This window comes from Equus asinus, chromosome 21, assembly GCF_041296235.1.
Source record: "Equus asinus isolate D_3611 breed Donkey chromosome 21, EquAss-T2T_v2, whole genome shotgun sequence".
Classification (NCBI taxonomy): domain Eukaryota; kingdom Metazoa; phylum Chordata; class Mammalia; order Perissodactyla; family Equidae; genus Equus; species Equus asinus.
In genome coordinates, this window is record NC_091810.1 from 59,848,406 (window position 1) to 59,868,193 (window position 19,788).

At 42.0% G+C, this 19,788-nt stretch overlaps 1 protein-coding gene across 4 annotated transcripts in view; it reads left to right on the forward strand.

Annotated features, from left to right (window-relative positions):
• Window positions 1–19,788, forward strand: part of TRANK1 (tetratricopeptide repeat and ankyrin repeat containing 1) — a 98,542-nt gene that overhangs the window by 41,942 nt on the left and 36,812 nt on the right. For all 4 annotated transcript variants that reach the window (XM_070492342.1, XM_014845802.3, XM_070492343.1 and 1 more), the window contains 4 exons: window positions 6,145–6,315; window positions 14,082–14,243; window positions 17,597–17,851; window positions 19,481–19,657. In XM_070492342.1, coding sequence (XP_070348443.1) covers window positions 6,145–6,315; window positions 14,082–14,243; window positions 17,597–17,851; window positions 19,481–19,657 — 765 coding nt within the window. The remainder of the gene's footprint in view (window positions 1–6,144; window positions 6,316–14,081; window positions 14,244–17,596; window positions 17,852–19,480; window positions 19,658–19,788) is intronic.

Sequence of the window (19,788 nt, forward strand, 5' to 3'; positions counted from 1 at the left end):
GTGGTATTGCTGGATTGTGTGGTAAATCTATGTTTAACCTTTTGAAGAACTGCCAGACTGTTTTTCCAAGTGGCTGCACCATTTTACGTTCCCACCAGCAAATCACAAGGGTTCCAGTTTTAATATATCCTTGCCAACACTTGTGATTATCTTCTTTTTGATGTCTTATGTATTTCAGTACCTTCTTAAAGATAGTGGTTTCCTGGCAAATGTTTGACAACTGAATTTTTAAAAAGAAAAGCCCTGAACTGTAGTGTTTTCCAGTTTCCTTGGTATAAATACTGCCACAATGAGTGATTTCAAGTTACCAAGGTGATGTCATTGAACGTGGAGCTGGGAAGTGTGCAACACAATATAATATAATTATATTGTATTTTCACCATACAGATACATATTAAGATAGATGTAAAGAAACCTCATCATAGATAATAGGAAAATGTAGTAAAATAATTAGGAAGTGATGAGTTTTGTTTCTAATATAATTTATTGATTATAAGTTTAAATAATTTAGTTTTTAATAATTGCTGTGCTTATCAACTGGCTTACAATATTCCTGGACATTTGACAGTTGGTCCTTCTGGATTGGCATAAGCTGGCTCCAGATACCACTGTGATAAAGCCATCATTAGCCTAGTAATTTATGGTTAAAGTGTGTGCCTCCAGCCTTTGTACTCTCCTTACACATCCCCATTCTGAAAATCCCCAAGAAAAAAATCATTCCAGATAGGACTCTCTGATTTGCAAAGAAACACATTCTCCAGGTCTCCTGAATTCCAGGTGGCTTGGGCAGTGTTTGGGTATTTTGTATGCCTGCTATGCTTTAGATACTGTGTATATTGATAACTTGGCAAGCATTCCATTTCCCAGATTTAAACCAGCACCGTCCAATGCAAGTGTAATGATAGCCACATATACAATTTAAAATTTTACTCTTTCAAAAGAGTAAAACAAAATGAATGAAATTAATTTTAATAGTATATTTTATTTAACCCATCTATGCAAAATATTATCATTTCTTCCTGATTCATTGGAGTTTTTATCTTTTTCCAAATGGCTACCTATTTGTCTCAGCACCATTTATTTAAAAGTCTGTTGTGACCTCAGGAATTTGAGATGCTACTAATTCTGGACTTTCTGTTCTGTTATATTGGACTCTTTTCCTATCTATGTGTTATAGGCTTCTTTGAATCACCTTTTAAAAAACTAGTTTAAAAATTGAAAGTATGCTTCACACCAAGATGGCTAAAATAAAAAGAGATGAACAGTAACAAGTATTGACAAGGATGTGGAAAAATTGAAACCCTTGTGCAGCGCTAGTAGGACTGAAAAATGGTGCATCTGCTTTGGTAAAAAGTCTACCAGTTACTCAAAAAGATCAACAGAATTACCATATGACCCGGCAGGATTACCCCTGGGTATGCACCTAAGACAAATGAAAACATAGGTCAAAACAAAAACTTGTACGTGAATGTTCATAGCAGCATTATTCACAACGGCCAAAAAAGTGGAGACAACCCAAATCTCCCATCAACAGATGAATGGACAAACAAAATGTGATGTATCCATCCGATAGAATATTATTCAGCCATGAAAAGGAGTGATATACATGCTACAACAGGGACGAACCTTGAAAATGTTGTGCTAAGTGAAAGAAGCCAGACACAAAAGGTGCATGACTCCATTTATATGAAATGTCCAGAATAAGGAAATCTCTAGAGACAGAAAATGGATTATTGGTTGCCAGGAGCTGGGGAAGTTGGGAAAGGGGGAGTGTCTACTAATGCATGTAAGGTTTCTCTTTAGGGTGATGAAAACGTTCTGGAAATGATAGTGGTAATGATTGCATAGCTTCATAAATACACTAAAATTCACTGAATTGTATACTTTCAAGGGATTAATTTTATGGTATGTGAACTGTATCTCAACCAAAAAAAATTTTTTAAAGGTAAAAGAAAATTAAAAATGCATGCTCTTAGTAAAAACAAAAAACAAACCCCAAAGAAGAAGAACAACAAAACACTTCAAAAAGATGCACAGCAAAAAATAAATTTTCCTCCACAAAGTTAACTACCAAAACATTTTTTGTGTATCTTGCTGGTATATATATTTATAAAGCCAAATGTCCTTTTTTTCTCTTCCAAATATGAATGTGAACACCCTCTACATTCTGTTCAGCAACTTGCTTTTTCCCTGAACCATGTGTCTTGGCCATCTTTCCCTCATAGTACCCGCACAATTATTTCTCTCTTCTTTTAACAGTATTCTCTCGCATGACTATACCCTACTGATGGATATTTAAATGGTTTCCAGTTGTTTTGCTATTGAAAACAATACTCAAGAGCACATTTTTTTACATCGATCTTTGTGAACTGTTGGGAATGTATCTGTAGCATGATTTCCTAGTTGAGAAATTGCTTGTTCAAAGAATTTGTACACTTTATTTGGATAAACTCTAATTTTATTGAAATTTTAAATAGATGACATTAAAAAATCAAAAGGTACGTACATTGAGAGTCTCTGTCCTACATTTGTCCTTCAGCCACTCAGGAACCAGTGTCACCAATATCTTATGTTTTCTTCCACAAATATTTTATGTATGTACAAGTAAAAACATATATACAGGGCCGGCCCGGTGGTGCAGCAGTTAAATTCGCATGTTCCGCTTCTGTGGCCTGGGGTTCGCTGGTTTGGATCCTGGGTGCGGACATGGCACTGCTTGGCAAGCCATGCTGTGGCAGGTGTCCTACATGTAAAGTGGAGGAAGATGGACACAGATGTGAGCTCAGGGCCAGTCTTCCTCAGCAAAACGAGGAGGATTGGCAGTAGTTAGCTCAGGGCTAATCTTCCTCAAACAAACAAAAAAAACATATATACACTTTTAAGATGTTAGCATATTGCTATGTATTTAGATTTTGAAAGCTATTGCTGACTTGAACCCCAGGAAGATTGCACCAACAGTGTATGAGATTTTCTACATCTTGAGTATTTTTTGGTACATGGAGAGTCAAGAACTCTCTCGATTCTTTGTTGGAATTTTAAATCCTCCATTTGAAATAATTGCAGTATCATAGGACCTTAGAAATCTTTGGTTCTCTTGGCATTTTGGTGGGGGCCAGTTGTTATGATGGTCCTACTGGCTCTGGAGCACAGTAGTTTGAGAAGCCCAGGGGTGCAATCCCAGAGAATCACTAGACCCAGGCAGCAGCGGGACCCAAATCTGAGAAATGGTCATCTCCTAGAATTGAAGAAGTAAAGATGAATTGGGACTAGTTGCATCTGTCTTGGTTACAAGCTACAGACAGTCAAACTGGCTTAGGCAAGAAAAGGAATTTATTGGCTCATGTGACTCAAGGGTCCAGAGTTTGGTCCAGGTGCTCCCAAGGTGTTTTCAAAAGTCTGTCTTACCCCTAAGCTCTGTTTTCTTCTGTGTTAGTTTCATTCTTAGGCAGGGTCTCTTTCAGTTGAGGCCACCAGCACCTTCAGGCTTATATTCTGTCGATTTGTCAGTCTCAGCCAAAGAGGATACCTTCTCTCAATATTTCAGTAAAAGTCCTAGGAATTAGTCTCAGTGACTTGATTTTGATTTTGGCCCATGCCCTTCATGAACCAATCCCTAGAGCTGGAAGGATGGAATGATCTGATTAGCTAGGGCCTGGTCAGATGTTCACCCCTGGAGCTGGGAGCAGGGACAGAGCCAGAAAGACGGCATGATCTGGTTGGCCAGGTCTTGGAGAAGTGTTTGTCCTGGAGCTGGGAGGTGGGGCGGAGCCAGAGGATGGAATAATCTGATTGGCCAGGTTCTTTCTGTTTAGGTGTTGCCCCTGGAGTGGGGGCTGGGGCTGGGACAGTGGTGGAGGATGTGGTAGTGACAAGTGTGTGTTTGTGTCTGTGTGTGTGTGTCTGTCTGTCTGGTGTTCACTCCCCATCAAATCAGGTAGGCTGGGAATGGGGAGAGTTGCTTTCTCAATGGAAAACGGGGGTATTGTTATCAGGAAAAGGGGGAATGGATGCAAGTCAGTGAAAAAAAAAATCTAGTATGTTAGTGGTCTTAAAATTTTGCTTTCTAATTCCCTTAAAGAATTTTGAAAACCTGTGCACCTGTTTACATATTTATAAGTCAATATCTAGAATTTTTAATCTGTAAGTCTAAATAATTGTAAGCAAAGGTAATTTTCAGAATTTTGGACACATTGATATTTTAAAACAAAACTGTTATCTCACTCCTTTACTTGTATGTAATAGAATATAAATACTACAGCGATTTGGTATCTTCTAACATCTACTTGAAAAATTATAGATAAGCTCTTTAATCGTCAAAAATATCAAATTGTGCATTCATGTTTTTGGATCACATTTCCAGTTTACTTTTCAGAAAGAAGTTTGCCCTAATGTATTTTATGCTTGAAAGTCTTATCAGTCATCCATTGATATACTGTTCTGGAATGAAAGTACTTATGTAGCTTTAAATTTTAAAAAATTTCTGTGATTTAGGACTCTAAGGTGAATTTTTTTCTGGATTTAATTATTACAAAATTACTATTACTACAGAGATCATAAAAACAACAGAAATATATTAAAAATTCCTGTACATAATTGTTAAAGATAAAAATTTGGGGAGGAGGTCACCGAAGGGTGGGTTGTAGTGCCTTTTAAAAAGGGCTCAGCTGGCACCTAATTTTCCCTTATGTTGATACCCTGAAGGTGAGGAGTTTTCGCTTCCTTTGGGGCAATACACTATGCTAATTGCAATCATTCTCTATGCTGTGTAACAAATCACCATAAACTTAGCATCTTAAAACAATACCCAATTGTTAGCTCATAGTTCTATAGGTCAGTAGCCTCAATACCTTGAGGGTGAAGTCAAGGTATTGGCTGAGGCTACATTCTCATCCGGAGTTCCAGACTTTCTTTCAGGCTCACATGGTTGTGGCAGAATCCAATTCCTGTGGTTGTAGGACTGAGGTCCCAGTTTCTTTGCTGGCTGTCAGCCAGAGGCTGCTCACAGCTTCTACAGACCACACACATTCCTTGTCATCTGGCCCCCTCTATCTTCAAAGTCACCAGGGGGAAATTTCTTGTGCATCAAATCCCTTTCATACTTTGAATCTCTGCCCTCTTCCAACTCTGCCCTCTAGACCTTTGACCTTTAGGGTTCATGTGATTAGGTCAGGTCCACCTGGATAATCCTCTATCTTAAGGTCAACTGCTTTGGGACCTTTATTACATTTGCAAAGTCTCATCACAGCAGCACTAGATTAGTATTTGATAGAACAACTGAGAGAAAGTATGTGTACACCAGGGGTTGGAAATGTTGGGGGCTGTCTTAGAAATCTGCCTACCACGGTGAGATACTCAGTGGGTCAGAAGTATGACTTTTTCATTTTGTCTTATTTTTGTGAAGTGAGTGAAGGGCAGTTGTGACTGAGGTGATAGGAAAGGAGAACACCATGAGCAGGATGATACATGGAGTATAGGTGCCTTGTCAAGGTGGTGAATTTTAGGAAAGCCTGGGTCTGGACACTGGGAATCAGGCATTGATTCACGTAACTCTAGTGCCCACGTAAGTCTTTGTACCTCCAGGGAGACCCCCGTTCCATTCTGAAACACCTTGATGCTTGACAAGTAGATATGTCAAAGCAGCAAATGGAGCCTGCAGCCAGAGGATTGGGGCTGGGAGGTTGGAAACAGTGACAACAGAAAGACCCTGATGCAAAAGCAATTGTCACGTTCTTCTCCTCTCCCTAGACAGGCGTTTTTTCTGGAGGAATATTCTGTTTCCTTTAGAGAATAAAGAAATCTCAAGTCACAGCTTGCTGTTATCCTTACAGCTGTTAGCTGTTGCCTAGTAACCTGATTCCCCCTCTCCTTGTTGTTGCCAAGGAGAGAGGAAGAGAGGTAGAGAGGAGCACACTTCTGAACCTCTTAAAAGCTATTGTCCTTCGCACTCCACACAGGACTCCTAGGTTCGGGGAGTTGGGTGGACTGCCCAAGGCTGGCACTTCAGGTTCTCTAAACAGAGGGACATTGGTCTCCTTGTCCTGGGCTGCTCTGGCAGGGAACTGGGAGCGAGAACACTCATGGGGACGTCTCCTTATGGAAGGAACCCTTATGCTAATGCCCCCTTCTCCTTCTTGCCCACCCTAGGACAAACAGAGGATGTGCAGATGCTCCTGTGCTTTGGGGCAGACCCAACCCTGCTGGACCGACAGTCCCGGTCCGCAGTGGATGTTCTGAAGAGGAATAAGAACTTCAAAGCTGTCAATGAAATCAACATTCACTTGAAAAGCCTGGCTGCATCTTCTAAGGACCTCTCAGGTACAGCTTCCAGTGAATTAAGTTTTTTTGAGGGGTAAAAGTGGTTCTGTGACATTAGGTACAAATCAGTTTATCTTTTCTTGGTATGTGAAGATGAAAGTGAGACCTACAATGTTCAGAAAATTTGTTTGCTTTTTATGACAGATAGAATGAGACAACTCTTATTCAGAGAGCATCTATGACATTCTGGGAACTTCACCAGGTCCACCTTTGGGCAGTATGGCTGATTTTTTTTTTTTCATGCACGCACACAGTAAAAAAAGAAAAAAATTCAGCCAGAACAGGAGCTAATCAAGCCTACTCCTCAGAAACAACTACAGCCAACAATTTAAAATACACTTATATCTCTATTTCTTGATTTATCAATTTTGGACAGTATCTGTTGACTGACTACTGTATAAGATCAAGTGCAAGAAGTCAGCCCTACTTGTTGAATTTTGTCTAGTAATGTTATTTATGTCATTTACATTCTATTTCTTATCTCTAAGTATTCCATGCTTCATCTAAAAATGGAACACCAGGAAATGGCATTTTCGTGGTAGTATGATTATGTCAATATTAACGCTTTCTACAACTAGTGGCATAGCTGGACCCAGAGAAAGAATCACCCAATATCCCCAAAACTTTGCTCTTTAAGTGTGATACTCTTTAAGCATCCCAATTTATTGAAATATATACATACATATTGTTGTGTATATGTGTATATATATTTATGTACCTATATATACTTTTTAAACTTTATTTAGACTTTAGCCGCAGCATATATATATTGCACTCCTGTATGGCTCTTGTGGCTCATGGTGATCTGGTTAGATTTCTCTCTTGCTCTGCTAGAGTGCGTGCCCAAGTAAGTTTTTCATGGAGGAGATGTGGATAGTAGACTTACGGAGGTTTTGAAAGTATCTTTATTTTATCTTTATATTTAATGATAATTTGTCTTAATATATGCATCTTATTTCAGCATTTCTAAGTTGCACTTTTTCCCCACATTTTAAGCTCTTTGAAATTGGAATGTGTTTTACAATCAGTGACGTGTCGCAGTTTAATGGCAGTTTTCTAGTGTGCCTGACAGTGCATGGTGTCTTAGGTTTCTGAACTATGCTATAAAACCTTGATCTTCACAACTTTGGAGAAATCGTTGTGTGTATTCTAGCCCCCATCTGCTATGGATTAGAAGTCTGATGTCACTCTCATTTGTTTTGCCTTCTAGGATCTTCTCTGTGTTCAGAGTTCTGCCATTTCCCTGTGATGTGTCTAGCTGTGGGTCCTTACTCATTCTTCTGGCTTGGTGCTTGCTGGGCCCTTTTGGTCTTTTTTGGCTCAGGGAAATGATCTTCTGTTATTGTGTTACCCTCCGATGTCTTTTTCCTCTCTTTGCCTCTACTGTGAGATGGGTGAACGTCCCCAGTTTATCACACGTCGCTCTACTTCTCCCTAATGTCGTCTAGCTCCCTTATTTCACCCACCTCTTTAACTTGGTCTTCAGCTTTTCCTTTTGTAATTCAGCTTGCCCACTGAATGTTTTAATTTGGAGAATCAATTTTAATTTCTAACAACTTTCTTGTTCTCTGATTTTCTTATCTGTGGCAACTGGTGCTTGTTTTACAGTTGCCACTTCTTGAAGGGCATTTAAGAATATTGATAATTTTTTTGCTAAGGAATGTCTTCTTCTCTTTTCTGAATTATTTATTGTTTCTTTCTGGGTTAGTTGATGCATTTTCTTGCTTCTCTCTTGTGCTGTTGGTTTCCCCTAATTATCTTCTGCTCTTTGGATGGTTTGTATTTATGAGTGAAGGACTAGATTGATTAATACTTAATAGATGGTTAGTGTGTGTTTGCTGAAGTTATTTGGAGGTGTTTCTCCAGAAACACTCCCTCCCTGGAATGAGTGAGTAGGTGGCAAGCTGAAGGCCACCTGTAGGGTGTGTGCTGGGGTGGGAGTGGGAGGCAGCCTGACAGGCTGGGGATCAGCGCAATTGCCAGAGTCAGGAAAGTTTTATGTGGGGGACATTGAAGCTGCTTTTCATTTAACACCCCCATCTATGTTTTAATTTTCATTGATTTGTTTAGAATATCTTCTGTTGTTTCCATGAGACCATGGGAATGAGGGGAGAGAAATGTATTTGCAGAGTCCTCTGTTTTTCATGGATGTTCTTTTAAAGCTGTGACATATAATACTGAGTTCCAGTTCACTATTTAAAGGAATTGGTGGGTAGTGTAATTAATAAAGTATTGTGAAACGCTTTCTGGAAGCTTATGCCTGAAATCTCAGTTTCAGGATGGTTTCTGTTGTTTGAGAAATTGAAACTAACCAAACAGATTTTGCCAATGAAGTTCCACATTTTAAAATAACAACAAAAAACAACCAATTAATGGTAGAAAATGGCTGATTTGTTTGCAAATTTATCATTTATTAATTCTAATGTTAATTCTTAGGATACTGTATGTGTGTAGATGTGTGCTATAGAGTAGCATAAGTCATTCACTTTTGTTTGGTTTTTCAAAGTTTTGATTTTTTATGTTTCCTTGTACAATAGAATCTTTGAATATCTACTAATCCTAAAAACATCTCATCTTCTGCGAGAGGGCCTCACTCTCCCTTCCCATCTCTCCTCTTTCACCAACGAAATCTGTGGCCCACGTTTGGAACCAAAAGAGACTCAGTAGAATGGCAGCTGGTCCCCATTTTACTTGTCAGAATGCAACTGTACTGACTTGGCAGAAAAGCGCACGCGAGAGCAATGTGCCTCGTTCCAGGCCTGCTGTTTGGCTCACTGGTTAGTTTGTGGTGGCTGTGGATGCAGTCAAGCCTAAAGCCCCCAATACTCTTTGGTAAACTTATTGGATGTTTGATTACTTTAAAGCTTTACAGACCATTGACCACAAAGGTTTCCAAGCCATGCTCGAGGAATATTGAAAGACTAGGGAAATGCTGAGTCAAAAAAGCAAAAGAAACTGATAAAAATAAAAAAAGAGGGGGCTGGCCCTGTGGCCGAGTGGTTAAGTTTCTGCACTCTGCTTTGGTGGGCCAGAGTTTTGCCAGTTCAGATCCTGGGCGCCGACATGGCACCACTCATCAAGCCATGCTGAGGCGGCGTCCCAGATAGCACAACCAGAAGGACCTACAACTAGAATATACAACTATTTGCTGGGGGGTTTTAGGGAGAAGAAGAAGAAGAAGAAGAAGGAAAAAAAAGGAAGATTGGCAACAGATGTTACCTCAGGTGCCTATCTTTAAAAAAAAAATCAAAATAGAAGAGGATGACAGTTCAGGAAGGGCTAGCAAGTCGAACTCTTCCTATATAGTACTTCCCAAGGTACTCCTAGCAGCGGAACCTTTGTCGAAGTCCATCTCGGAATATGGTCTCCGTACAGAATTATGTACTGAATATCACTGTTCTCTTGTACATCCATTCGGCTGTATAGAGTTGTAGGCATACATTTTATTTTTAAGATTTTGCCAATTGCACAAACTTTAAAACCTGAAGCGGGTGTTTTGAGACTAGTATCATGCAGTATAATTTTCTGTAATGATGGAAATGTTTTATATCTGCTCTGTCTGATATGATAGCCACTAGTCACGTGGATGTTGAGCACTTGAAATGTGTGTGGCTCAGGCAACTAAAGAACTGAAATTTTAATTGTACTTAATTAGCTTTGCTTTTATGTGATTAAGTCAGTTTGGCCACTGTACCAGGACAGTGTAGTTTTAGACTTTAGCCCCAGAACAGTCTTTCTGTCCAGAGTGGTAGTTGAGAAGACAGTGGGAGGGAGAGGTAAAGGGAGGGCCAGGGCCATGGGAATAGAGGTAGATCTCCAGCCATAAAAATGAGAATTTTATGGACTTTAATCCCTCCGCCTCCTCACACATTAACGGGCCAGATGGAAGCATCAGCTTTGGGAAAAGCTGCTGCTGGGAGTTTGGTACCCTTGTTCCTGACCTGCGTCTGACTTGATGGGTTTTGTGTTCTGCATCTGTGGTCCTGAGTAAAGCCCCATTAGGACACCAGCTTTTTGTCCCCCACTGAATGACCATTCCACTTTACAGACCAGGATAAAAGATGCTCTCATCCTTGGCTCCTCCTGGGGGTCGCTGTGGCCCATTTTGATGATAATGGTGGTGATGGTCTCTTTGGATAGGGTGGCTTTTGCATCTCGGTGAGACATAAAGGGTCTTGCTGGAGATGTCTGCTGCTCTCTGACTCAGAGCTTCCCGACGGTAACCGGCACACGAATCATTTGGGAGGCTGTGAAAGTGCGGATTGTGATTCAGCAGTTCAGGGCAGGACCCGAGATGCTGCATTTCTCACGAGCTGCCAGGGGAAGCCAGAGCCCACTTTGGGGAGCAAGGCTTTAGGATTAAATCGTCAGGATTGTATAACTGTCTTTCCCGGCCTCTCATGGCCACCGCCAGATGGCAGCATGTCCACCTTCTCTGGTGCCCGTTGCTCAGCTCTTCCCTGTGGACCAAGAACAAGATTGGAGCCTTTGTTTTTCTCCCAGTTGTTTGTGATCTCTGATTCGCTAGTGCAGGGCCTTTTAGAATGAGAACAAATCCAGGCCTCTGAAGCCTTTTTCTCTGGTCCTCCAGTGGGGAGCCAGCTGCTTTCTGCTGTGTGCTCATGCAGGTACCTCTAGCACAACTCTCAGGGCACTGGAACCTTCTCTTTGTGTCCAGAGATGGAGCCTGTGACTCAGAGGCTACGGTTTGTCAGCTCTGCATCCCTCAGCACCAAGACCCTGCAGTTTTCATTAAATGCAGGCAAGCGATGTTGACTTCAAGGATGTCCGTGATGCCTTTTCCTTACTATAAAAGGAATATATTCTTTTTTTAAAAGAAAAATTTAAAAATATAGGAAAGGAAAACAAGAAAATATTAATTCTCCATAAACCCAGCTGCCCCCCCAAATTAATGTATTTGTGATCTAGTCAATTAGTTTTATTCCATGCATTTATAGATACACATTTTTCTTTTCTTTTCTAAAAATGAGATGAATACATAAATTTAAACTGATAAAATGTGTGTAATAAAACTTACCCATTTTGCCTTTTTTTAGCTTGAAAGAAAGATTTTGGGGAAAAACAAAATCTCTTTTTTTAAAGTGATTTATTTCTGTTCTGTAACACTTCTGAGGACTACTGCAACTTTAGAAGATCTCTTTTAGTTTTAATTTTTAATTTAAAATCTGCTTATATGTATATGTTCTAAATATGATCATTGTAGAAAATTTGTAAAAATATAGTTTTATATAAAAACAAAGATTTATTGTAATTACACTTGGGCATATTATTGTCCAGTCTTTTATTTTTGTCTCTTACTAAGCTTATGGAAAATTTAGAAAAAAGCAGACAAGTTCAGAGTAATAAACAAGTTGCCCGTGCCTACCCAGGGATACCATTGCCAGTTTTTTAGTCTCTCTCCTTTTATCTGTTTTTATGTGTTGATTTCATTCTCAGGAGTGCTAGTCAGCCATTGCTATACCACACACGGGTTTTCTATCTCAGAGTGAGCCTCTGGCTGAGGTGATGTGGGTCTTCCTTTGCCAAATGGTTTCCATTTCTTCTTCTATGGAGGATAGTGGGTCTTGCTTCTGTCTGGCGCCTGAAGGTCTCTTGATCAGAGGGCAATGGGCGTTTGCCCCAGAAGTTGGTGTGTGTGTGTCTGATGTGCTGACTTGGTTTGTTGACAGCTGATCCAGGTGTGTATCAGACGGCACAGCAGATAAGGTGGGAGCTCTGCTTGGATCCCCTGGGTCCCTTTTACCATTGTGGTGCTCCCTGCCATGGTGGGCCTTCGCTTGGAAAAGCCAGCACTGGAGGCTCCTTCTCAAGAGCAGTCTTTGGGCTTATGGAGCCTGTGCTGCTCATGCTTCTTCCACCCAGCAGTGCCTGTCCTCCCAAGGCAGCCTGTAGCCAGTGACCGATAGGTGTGACAATTTGAAATCCAGTTTCTCTTGCCTTGGATGGGGACAGCTCTGAGGTGTGACTCACTCCGGAGCTCCTCTGTGGGACCAGGTGCGGCCACCCTCTGTGGGACTTGACCTGAGCTCACACCCTGGCCTGGCTTCCCCCCGGACCCCTAACCTGCGCCCCGGCTCCCTAACTGGTCTCCTCCGTAATAACCGTGTGTACACAAATCCTTGGCTCGGGATCTGCCACCCAGCAACCTGAGTGAAGATAGGATGCTTTTTGTTTTTCTCTCATTTTTAAACAGTCCATCTCTTTTAAAGTGTTCCGACTCTGTTAGAACATGACAGTGAACATTTGTTCATCTCTTTACAACATCATAGCACTTAGGCCAGGCCCTTCTCGTTGGGTGTGAAAACAGATGTCCAGTTCTGCTCCCTTCTCTATTCCGTAAGGTTCCATTTTAACCGAGTGCTTTTTGAGAGTATAATCTGATACCAAATAAAACATCTACCCTTTTTCAACAGCCCATCACTGGTCGTTTTCTAATCATGACTGCTTTCTCAAATAAATTAAACCAAGGGGGTATCATCCTCCCTTCTTTGGCCAGAGATGTGGCTCCTTACTCTTGGCTCTTTCCACTTGCCAGTAAGACACATGGGTGACTGGCATGTAGTTGGATGTTGCTGTTGCTCTAAGCCACCCTGCGGTCACTTCCCTGAACTCTTGTATTAGTTATCTATTGCTGCTTAACGAACTGCCCCAAAACTTAGTAGCTGAAAACAACAGACATTTATTTAGCTCATGATCCTGCAGGTCAGCAGTTTAGGCTGGGCTGTTCTCATAGCCTTTACTAAACTCCTTCGGTGTCTGCAGTCTTGCTGAGCTTGGCCAGGCTTTTTCACGTCCATGGGGCCTCAGTTTGTACAACTGGACTGATTCCTCTTTATTCTATGCTGTCTCTTGTTCTGCAGAAGACTGGCCTGGACCTGTTCACATGGCAGAGGCCAAGGTCCCAAGAGAGTGAATAGAACTCAATAAGGCCTCTTGAGGCCCCAGCTCAGAACTGACACAAAAATCACATTGACTCCATTCTTTTTTTATTATTATTATTTTTTAATTTTTTTATTGCAGTAACATTGGTTTATAACATTGTATAAGTTTCAGGTGTACATCGTAATATATTTCAACTTCTGTGTAGATTACATCATGTTCACCACTCAGAGACTAATTAGAATCCATCACCACACGCATGTTCCTAATCACCCATTTCACCCTCCTCCCTCCCCACTTCCCTTCTGGTAACCACCAGTCCAATCTCTGTTGCTATATGTTTGTTTGTCGTTGTTTTTATCTTTTACTTATGAGTGGGATCATACAGTATTTGACTATCTCCCTCTGACTTATTTCACTTAGCATAATACTCTCAAGGTCCATCCCTGTTGTCCCAAATGGCTGTATTTCATCGTTTCTTATGGCTGAGTAGTATTCCATTCTGTATATATACCTCATCTTCTTTATCTATTCATCCCTTGATGGGCACCTAGGTTGCTTCCAAGTCTTGCCTATTGTGAATAATGCTGTGAACATAGGGATGCATGTATCTTTATGCATTTCTGTTTTCAAGTTCTTTGGATAAATACCCAGCAACATCCACTGCATTCTGTTGGTCATAGCAAGTCATGAAGCCAGGCCAGAATCAACGGGAGGGGAGGGGAATAGGTTCCACCTCTTGATGGCTGCAGAGGCACATGGTAAAGCACCTGGAGACCCGGTGGGGGAGTGCCTCATGGTCATTTTTGCAATCTACTGCAGCTGTGTCTCTGTATTCAGAAGCATGACCTGGTGTTGTTTTGCAGGCCTGAGCAATGGTGATGCACCCGCTAGTGAGAGTGACACTTTCCGGAAGACCTCTGAGCAGCTGGTGAAGTACATGAACTCAGGAAACCGGTCATTGCATAAAAACCTTCTGAAGCAAGAAGTAGTTCAGAGGTTCTTGCGCCTCCTTTCTTCTCTGCAAGGTAATTTTTCTCACAACATTCAGTTGGTTAAAGATGATTTATGCTCATTAAAACTCTTTTCTAATATCGTTTAAAAATTAATTAAAAAATAAATGTAATGATCTCCATGTAAAAAATTCAGACAGCATAGAACATTCTTCAGTGAAAAGTCTATCATCCACCCCTGGACTTTAGTTCCTAAATCCCATCCCTGGAGGCATCCTCTGTTACTAGTTTTTCATGTATCCTCCTAGAGTTACTCTTTGCATATACTCTCCATTTTTCAATACCACAGATGTTTCTCTCTTCTATTATTTCTCTCTTCTAATATTCTTTCTCTCTTCTAATATTGGCTAATTTTGGTGTATAAAGTTGTAGAATTGAATGTTAATTTTTTTCATTATAGGAAAATCAGGAAAGTTCCAGAAAATAACTTTAGATGACAAACTTTAGATAATTAGAGAAGATTCTAGAAATCCTAAGCAGGTAAAATTTAGTATTTTTAAAATTGGCAGACAGTATGGTCTAAATGTAAAGCATTCACTTGGACCATTTGTAGGGCTGAGATTTCTCAGTTTACGGGAGAATGCAGGAAGGCCTGGCCAGAAGAACCAAAAATGCTCTCTTTAGGGTAGTATTTAAGGCTTGGAATATTTTGCATTTGAATCTTAACTCTACCACTTAGCAGATCTGTGACCTTGGGCCAATTACTTAACCTCTTTAGGCTTCGGTTTCTTCATTCCTGCCTGGGCTGGGAAACTAACCTCATGAGATGATGGATGTCCAGCACTTAGTCCAGTGTCCTACACATAAAATGCTGATACCCATTAGCTGTTAGGGTAAGTTGAAGTGAGGCAAGGCTGCCAGAGCAATCTTCTCTCTTGGATATGAGTGGGTCAGAGATAAACAGCACAGCTGAGACTCTGGAATGGGAGCCTTTGGCTTTTGGACTTGATGTCATCTGCCCCACACCCATGAAGACTGTCCTCATGAAATTGGCTCAACGCAAGGTTGACAGAAGGGAAGCCATATTATAGACAAGAAACCATATTGTAACTTTGAATGACCTCTGACTAACTAACCCTGGATATGTACCCTTCAGGAGATCCACCTGCTCTGTAGCTTTTCTGACCCCTGCTTGTGCATATACCTCCCAGCTGCAATAAGACAATAACTTCGTTCTTTTGAGTTCCTTAGGAATGTGATGACCCCCAAACAGAGAGTCTATGCTGATAGCTATCATCAATGACAACTGAAAGATCTGGTGTGGTGACTCTTGGGTCAAAATTATGACCTCCCCCCCTATAACCCACTGGCCTATATAACTGCTTCAAGATTCTGTGCCCCCCTTAAGATGATTCTTTTGGACATTGGACGTTTGGAAGTCGGCCATCTTCCCTCTTGCTTGCAAGCTGTAATAAGATGCCCTTTCTCTGCCACCATCTTGCCTCTTGACGATTGGCTTTATCTTGCAGTGAGCAGATTGTGCCCTTTGTGCGGCAACACTCATTTATACTTAAGGTTACGAAAATAAAACATGACATATTGGTGTTTGGTAAAAATCTCGTAAGGGACCCCAAGGTGAGAATGTTGTTGTCCTTTGCATTTTGTGGTCTGGGCTCTGTCTTTTCTCTCTTTCTCTGTGGGGACTGTGTGTGTTGGGGTGGTTCTGCTTTCTCTCACTTTGGCTAGGTTACTTTCTCTGTTCCTTTCTGTGTCTCACTCTTTGTGTTGTTCCTGAAGGTCTTCTCCCAGCTCTCTTCTAGCATCTCTAATCTACCCAACTCTTTTGAATTTTTTTCTCTCTTTACTTTCCCCCTTTCTCTCTTCTTTGTCTCCTTTATTGTCCATTGGGTAGGCTATTTAGGATTGTTTCTGTTGGAAGTGACAGACAGATTCAAATTGGCTTAAACCAGCAAAAAGGTTGTATTCTTGACTCTCATAATAGGGATGCCAGTCTGGCTTCAGGTACACATGGCTTCAGGGATCTACCCAATGTCAGCAGGCCCCAGTATCTCCCGTCTTTCAATTCAGCTGTCCTCTGGTTGGTTTCCATCTCAGACTCTTTGTAGAGACAAGATCTAGGTCTCTAACCACTGACTTTGTCCAGCATTTCGGACCTGCAGACGCATCTCTCTCTCAGTGGTTTGAACAAGAGTTCTCCACTTTTGGTCACAGTGTAGACCTCTGAACCAGTATCTGTGGTCCAAGGGATGGAGGATCCTGACTGGCTTAGGCCCAAATCCTATGCTGCCCCCGTCTCTGCCATGTGGAATGGAGACTCCTGGCAGGTGGGAGAGCACTGCTACCAGAAGACAAGCGAACGGATTCTGGGGCACAAAAATGACAAATGTCTATTACAGAAGTTTGTATTTTACACTTCTATTTTGCCAATTCCTCTTAAGATAGTAGGATGGCCTATACTGATTTTTTTTCTTATTTTCAAATGAGTATTTTAAATGTTAAAATGAACATTCATTTTAGACAACTTAGAAAAAGGTGAGAAGGAAAAACTAGCAAATGCAAATCAAATTACTCTTATTTTGGTAACCCTTGACGTCTTCCCTTCGCTTCCTCACTGCTTTCTTACTGGTAGGGTTGCCAGACAAAATACAGAATGTTGGTTGACTTTGAATTTCAGATAAACAATCAATATTTTTTTAGTATAAGTATGTCCCAAATATTGCATGAGACATTCTTTTACTAAAAATTTATTTGTTTATCTGAAATGCAGATTTAACTGGCATCCTGCATTTGTATTTGCTAAATCTGTCAATCTGTGTACTACTGAGGATCTATTTTAAGTTTTCTACCCTTAAGATATACCAGCAGTCTCAACTGGGAGAATCGTTATCCTGTCTCCGGACATCAGAAATCAGATGGAAATACTTATGTATCATGAAACAAAATTAAGAATGGGAGGTTAAACCATCCTCTCGTGATTATTCCACAAATCTTGACTTTTTAATCATTCTATAATATCTCCCTGTATTTCAGTGTTTCTTAAGCAGGACACATTCTTAGTATTATGCAAAATTTAAGCTAGGCTCTTGCCCTTTTGATCTCAGTGGAATGCCCTAACTTAAGTATTCTTCCTTACAACACAGTCATCATTCTGCTCTCTTCCTGGGCCAGGCTCTACGCTCCTTGGGGGGGATTTCTAACCTTCCCAGGTGATCTGTGCTTACACTGATGTTCACAAGTGGTTAAGCAGCTTGCCCAAAGTAATTAATTACTTGTTTATAGTTTCCCCAGTGCTTAAAAACACTGATCAGTAACCCGTGTTAATTATGTATATATGTGTTGGGTTGTAGTTGGGGGCAGAAATCATATGAACCCTTTACTGGAGTGTGGTCTATTCTTATTTTTGAAAGAAATTCCTCCTGACCTGGTCTGTGACATTAATCGTGACTGTGCCAACACCTTCATCAAGTTTTTACTGGAAAAACAGAAATGGCCCGAAGTGCTTCTGCTGCTGACCCGCAAAGTCAGTGGGGAGCCGCCGCTGGGAGATGGCCTCATCAAAGAGTGCGACCTCTCGGCCCTCGACCTCTGTGCCATCATCCCCCAGCTCAGCACCTGGGACCAGCGGAGGACACAGCTCCTGGGCTGCCTGATAGATGGTGGAGGTGAGATTGCCTGGATGATACGCACTGGAGAGTGGTCCAATGGGAGCCCAGGCTACCACCTGTCACAGGGTCTCCACTTGATTGTGGAGAATCCTTTAAATCCTGCCTCATTCTCTGCCTCCACATCTTCTCATTTTGAAACAGTGATGGGTTTAATGCCCCGTCAGTGGGTGTTGCCCTGTAGGAACTCTGCATTTTCATGAATTCCAGTTCCTCTGTTGTCGTCTCTTTCTGTCTTGTGTGAGAAGCCTCAGTCAGGTATGTGGAGGGGCTCCTGGGCCCTGGTGTAGCCCACTGCGATCATTTCCTTCTGACCCCCTGCTGGACTTCCCTGTGCTCAGTATGCCACGTGGGTCCTTGTCGGCTCTGTGGCATTCTTTTCTCATCAACGGATTGGGATTTGAAATGCTTGTTTTTAAAGAAACAGCCAAATAATTGGTGGGTGGAGTCATCTGCCACTTTCATCAGCACAGTCACACTTGGTTGGCTGTGTGTCTGGAGTGTGCAGACGCCTTGCAGGATTGGGTTTTACTTTAAAACTCGTTTGGAAACACCAGCCTCCTCCTGTCCCTACCTTCCACCCCTACTAATGCTACTACTAACTGTGGCCTTGGGCAGGCTATTTATGCCTTCATCTCCTCATTTATAGAATGGGAATGATCATAGCCCCTCTTTTTTAGGGTGTTTTGAATATTAAGTGCATTCATGTATGCTGACTCTTGGAAGAGCACCTTGGCTGTGTGGTTTTCTGCTTGTGTTGCCGTTTAAGGGGAAATGCCCTTCAGAAGGAGCAATGGCACATTGGTACTCAGCTCTCAAAGTGCCATACAGAGCCTTTGGGCATTGGCTCTACTCACGGGTTTCAGGAGGTAGATGGAATGCCTCCTCCAGTTTATTTCTTCAAACAGTCCTTGCATGGAGTGTTACTACCTTTGCCCGGAGACCGTGGCTGTCATGGAATTCCTGTTTTATTCCTGATTCAGCTAGCACATATTGAGCACCTCCCTGGGATCAGGCGCAAGGGAGCCAGGACAGAGAGTAGATGCATGGCTGCTGGAGGCATGCATAGAAGGGCTGCAGATCTGCCGTGGGTAGAGGTCAGGGAGCCTGCAGTGCAGAGCGGAGGTGTGGACTCAGCTAAAAGGAAGGCATGTGGGGGTGGAGAGGTGTCAGGGAAGATGGCAGTTTGAGGGTGGACAGGCATCTTGGGAAGAAGCTTTGCAGAAGCATAGGCTGTAGGAAGCAGTGCTCATGTCTTGATCACCGACTATATGTCAGGTTTGGTGTTGGGCAAGCACTGGGATTTCTTTTGTTTGTAGGCCCTGTCCCCTCTCCAGGGCAGTGCTACTGGTGGGGTCCATGGTCCTGTGGTGGGATGAGACGGGGAGCTGGAGAGGTGGAAGGGCCAAGGCCCTTGGACACTTGAAGGAGTTGGGCTTCCACTCTGAGGATGCTGGGAAGCCTTTGCGTCCCACAAAGGGTGGTGGTAGGTGGGCCTCGAAAGTCGCTCAGCATCAGCTCTTCCCTAGGAATAAATGGCAGAAGCAGTCCCATCCTCCTCAGGTGAGCCAGGCTGTGCCTCATCAGAAAGCTGCAACTCACAGTACCCTTGTCCTCTGCCTCCTCCAGCTTTGCCTGAGGGTCTCCAGGACAGCCGGGAGAAGCCGCTGGTCATGTGCCTGAAACGCGAGGACTTCGAGTTGGCTTTTCTTCTCTTGACCAAGGGTGCAGACCCCCGCAATATTTCTATCACGGAAGGCGATACTCCTTTGCATGCAGCACTCCACATCTTTTTAGATACCAAATGTAAGCCTTTATTTCTTAAGCAGTCTTTTCCTTGAGGAGGAAGCTGGATATCAGAACTGATGCTATGCTTTTTGGTCTCTCCTGCTGGGAAAACCAACAATCTGGAAAAGGCTCGTTTCTTGGCCAGGGCT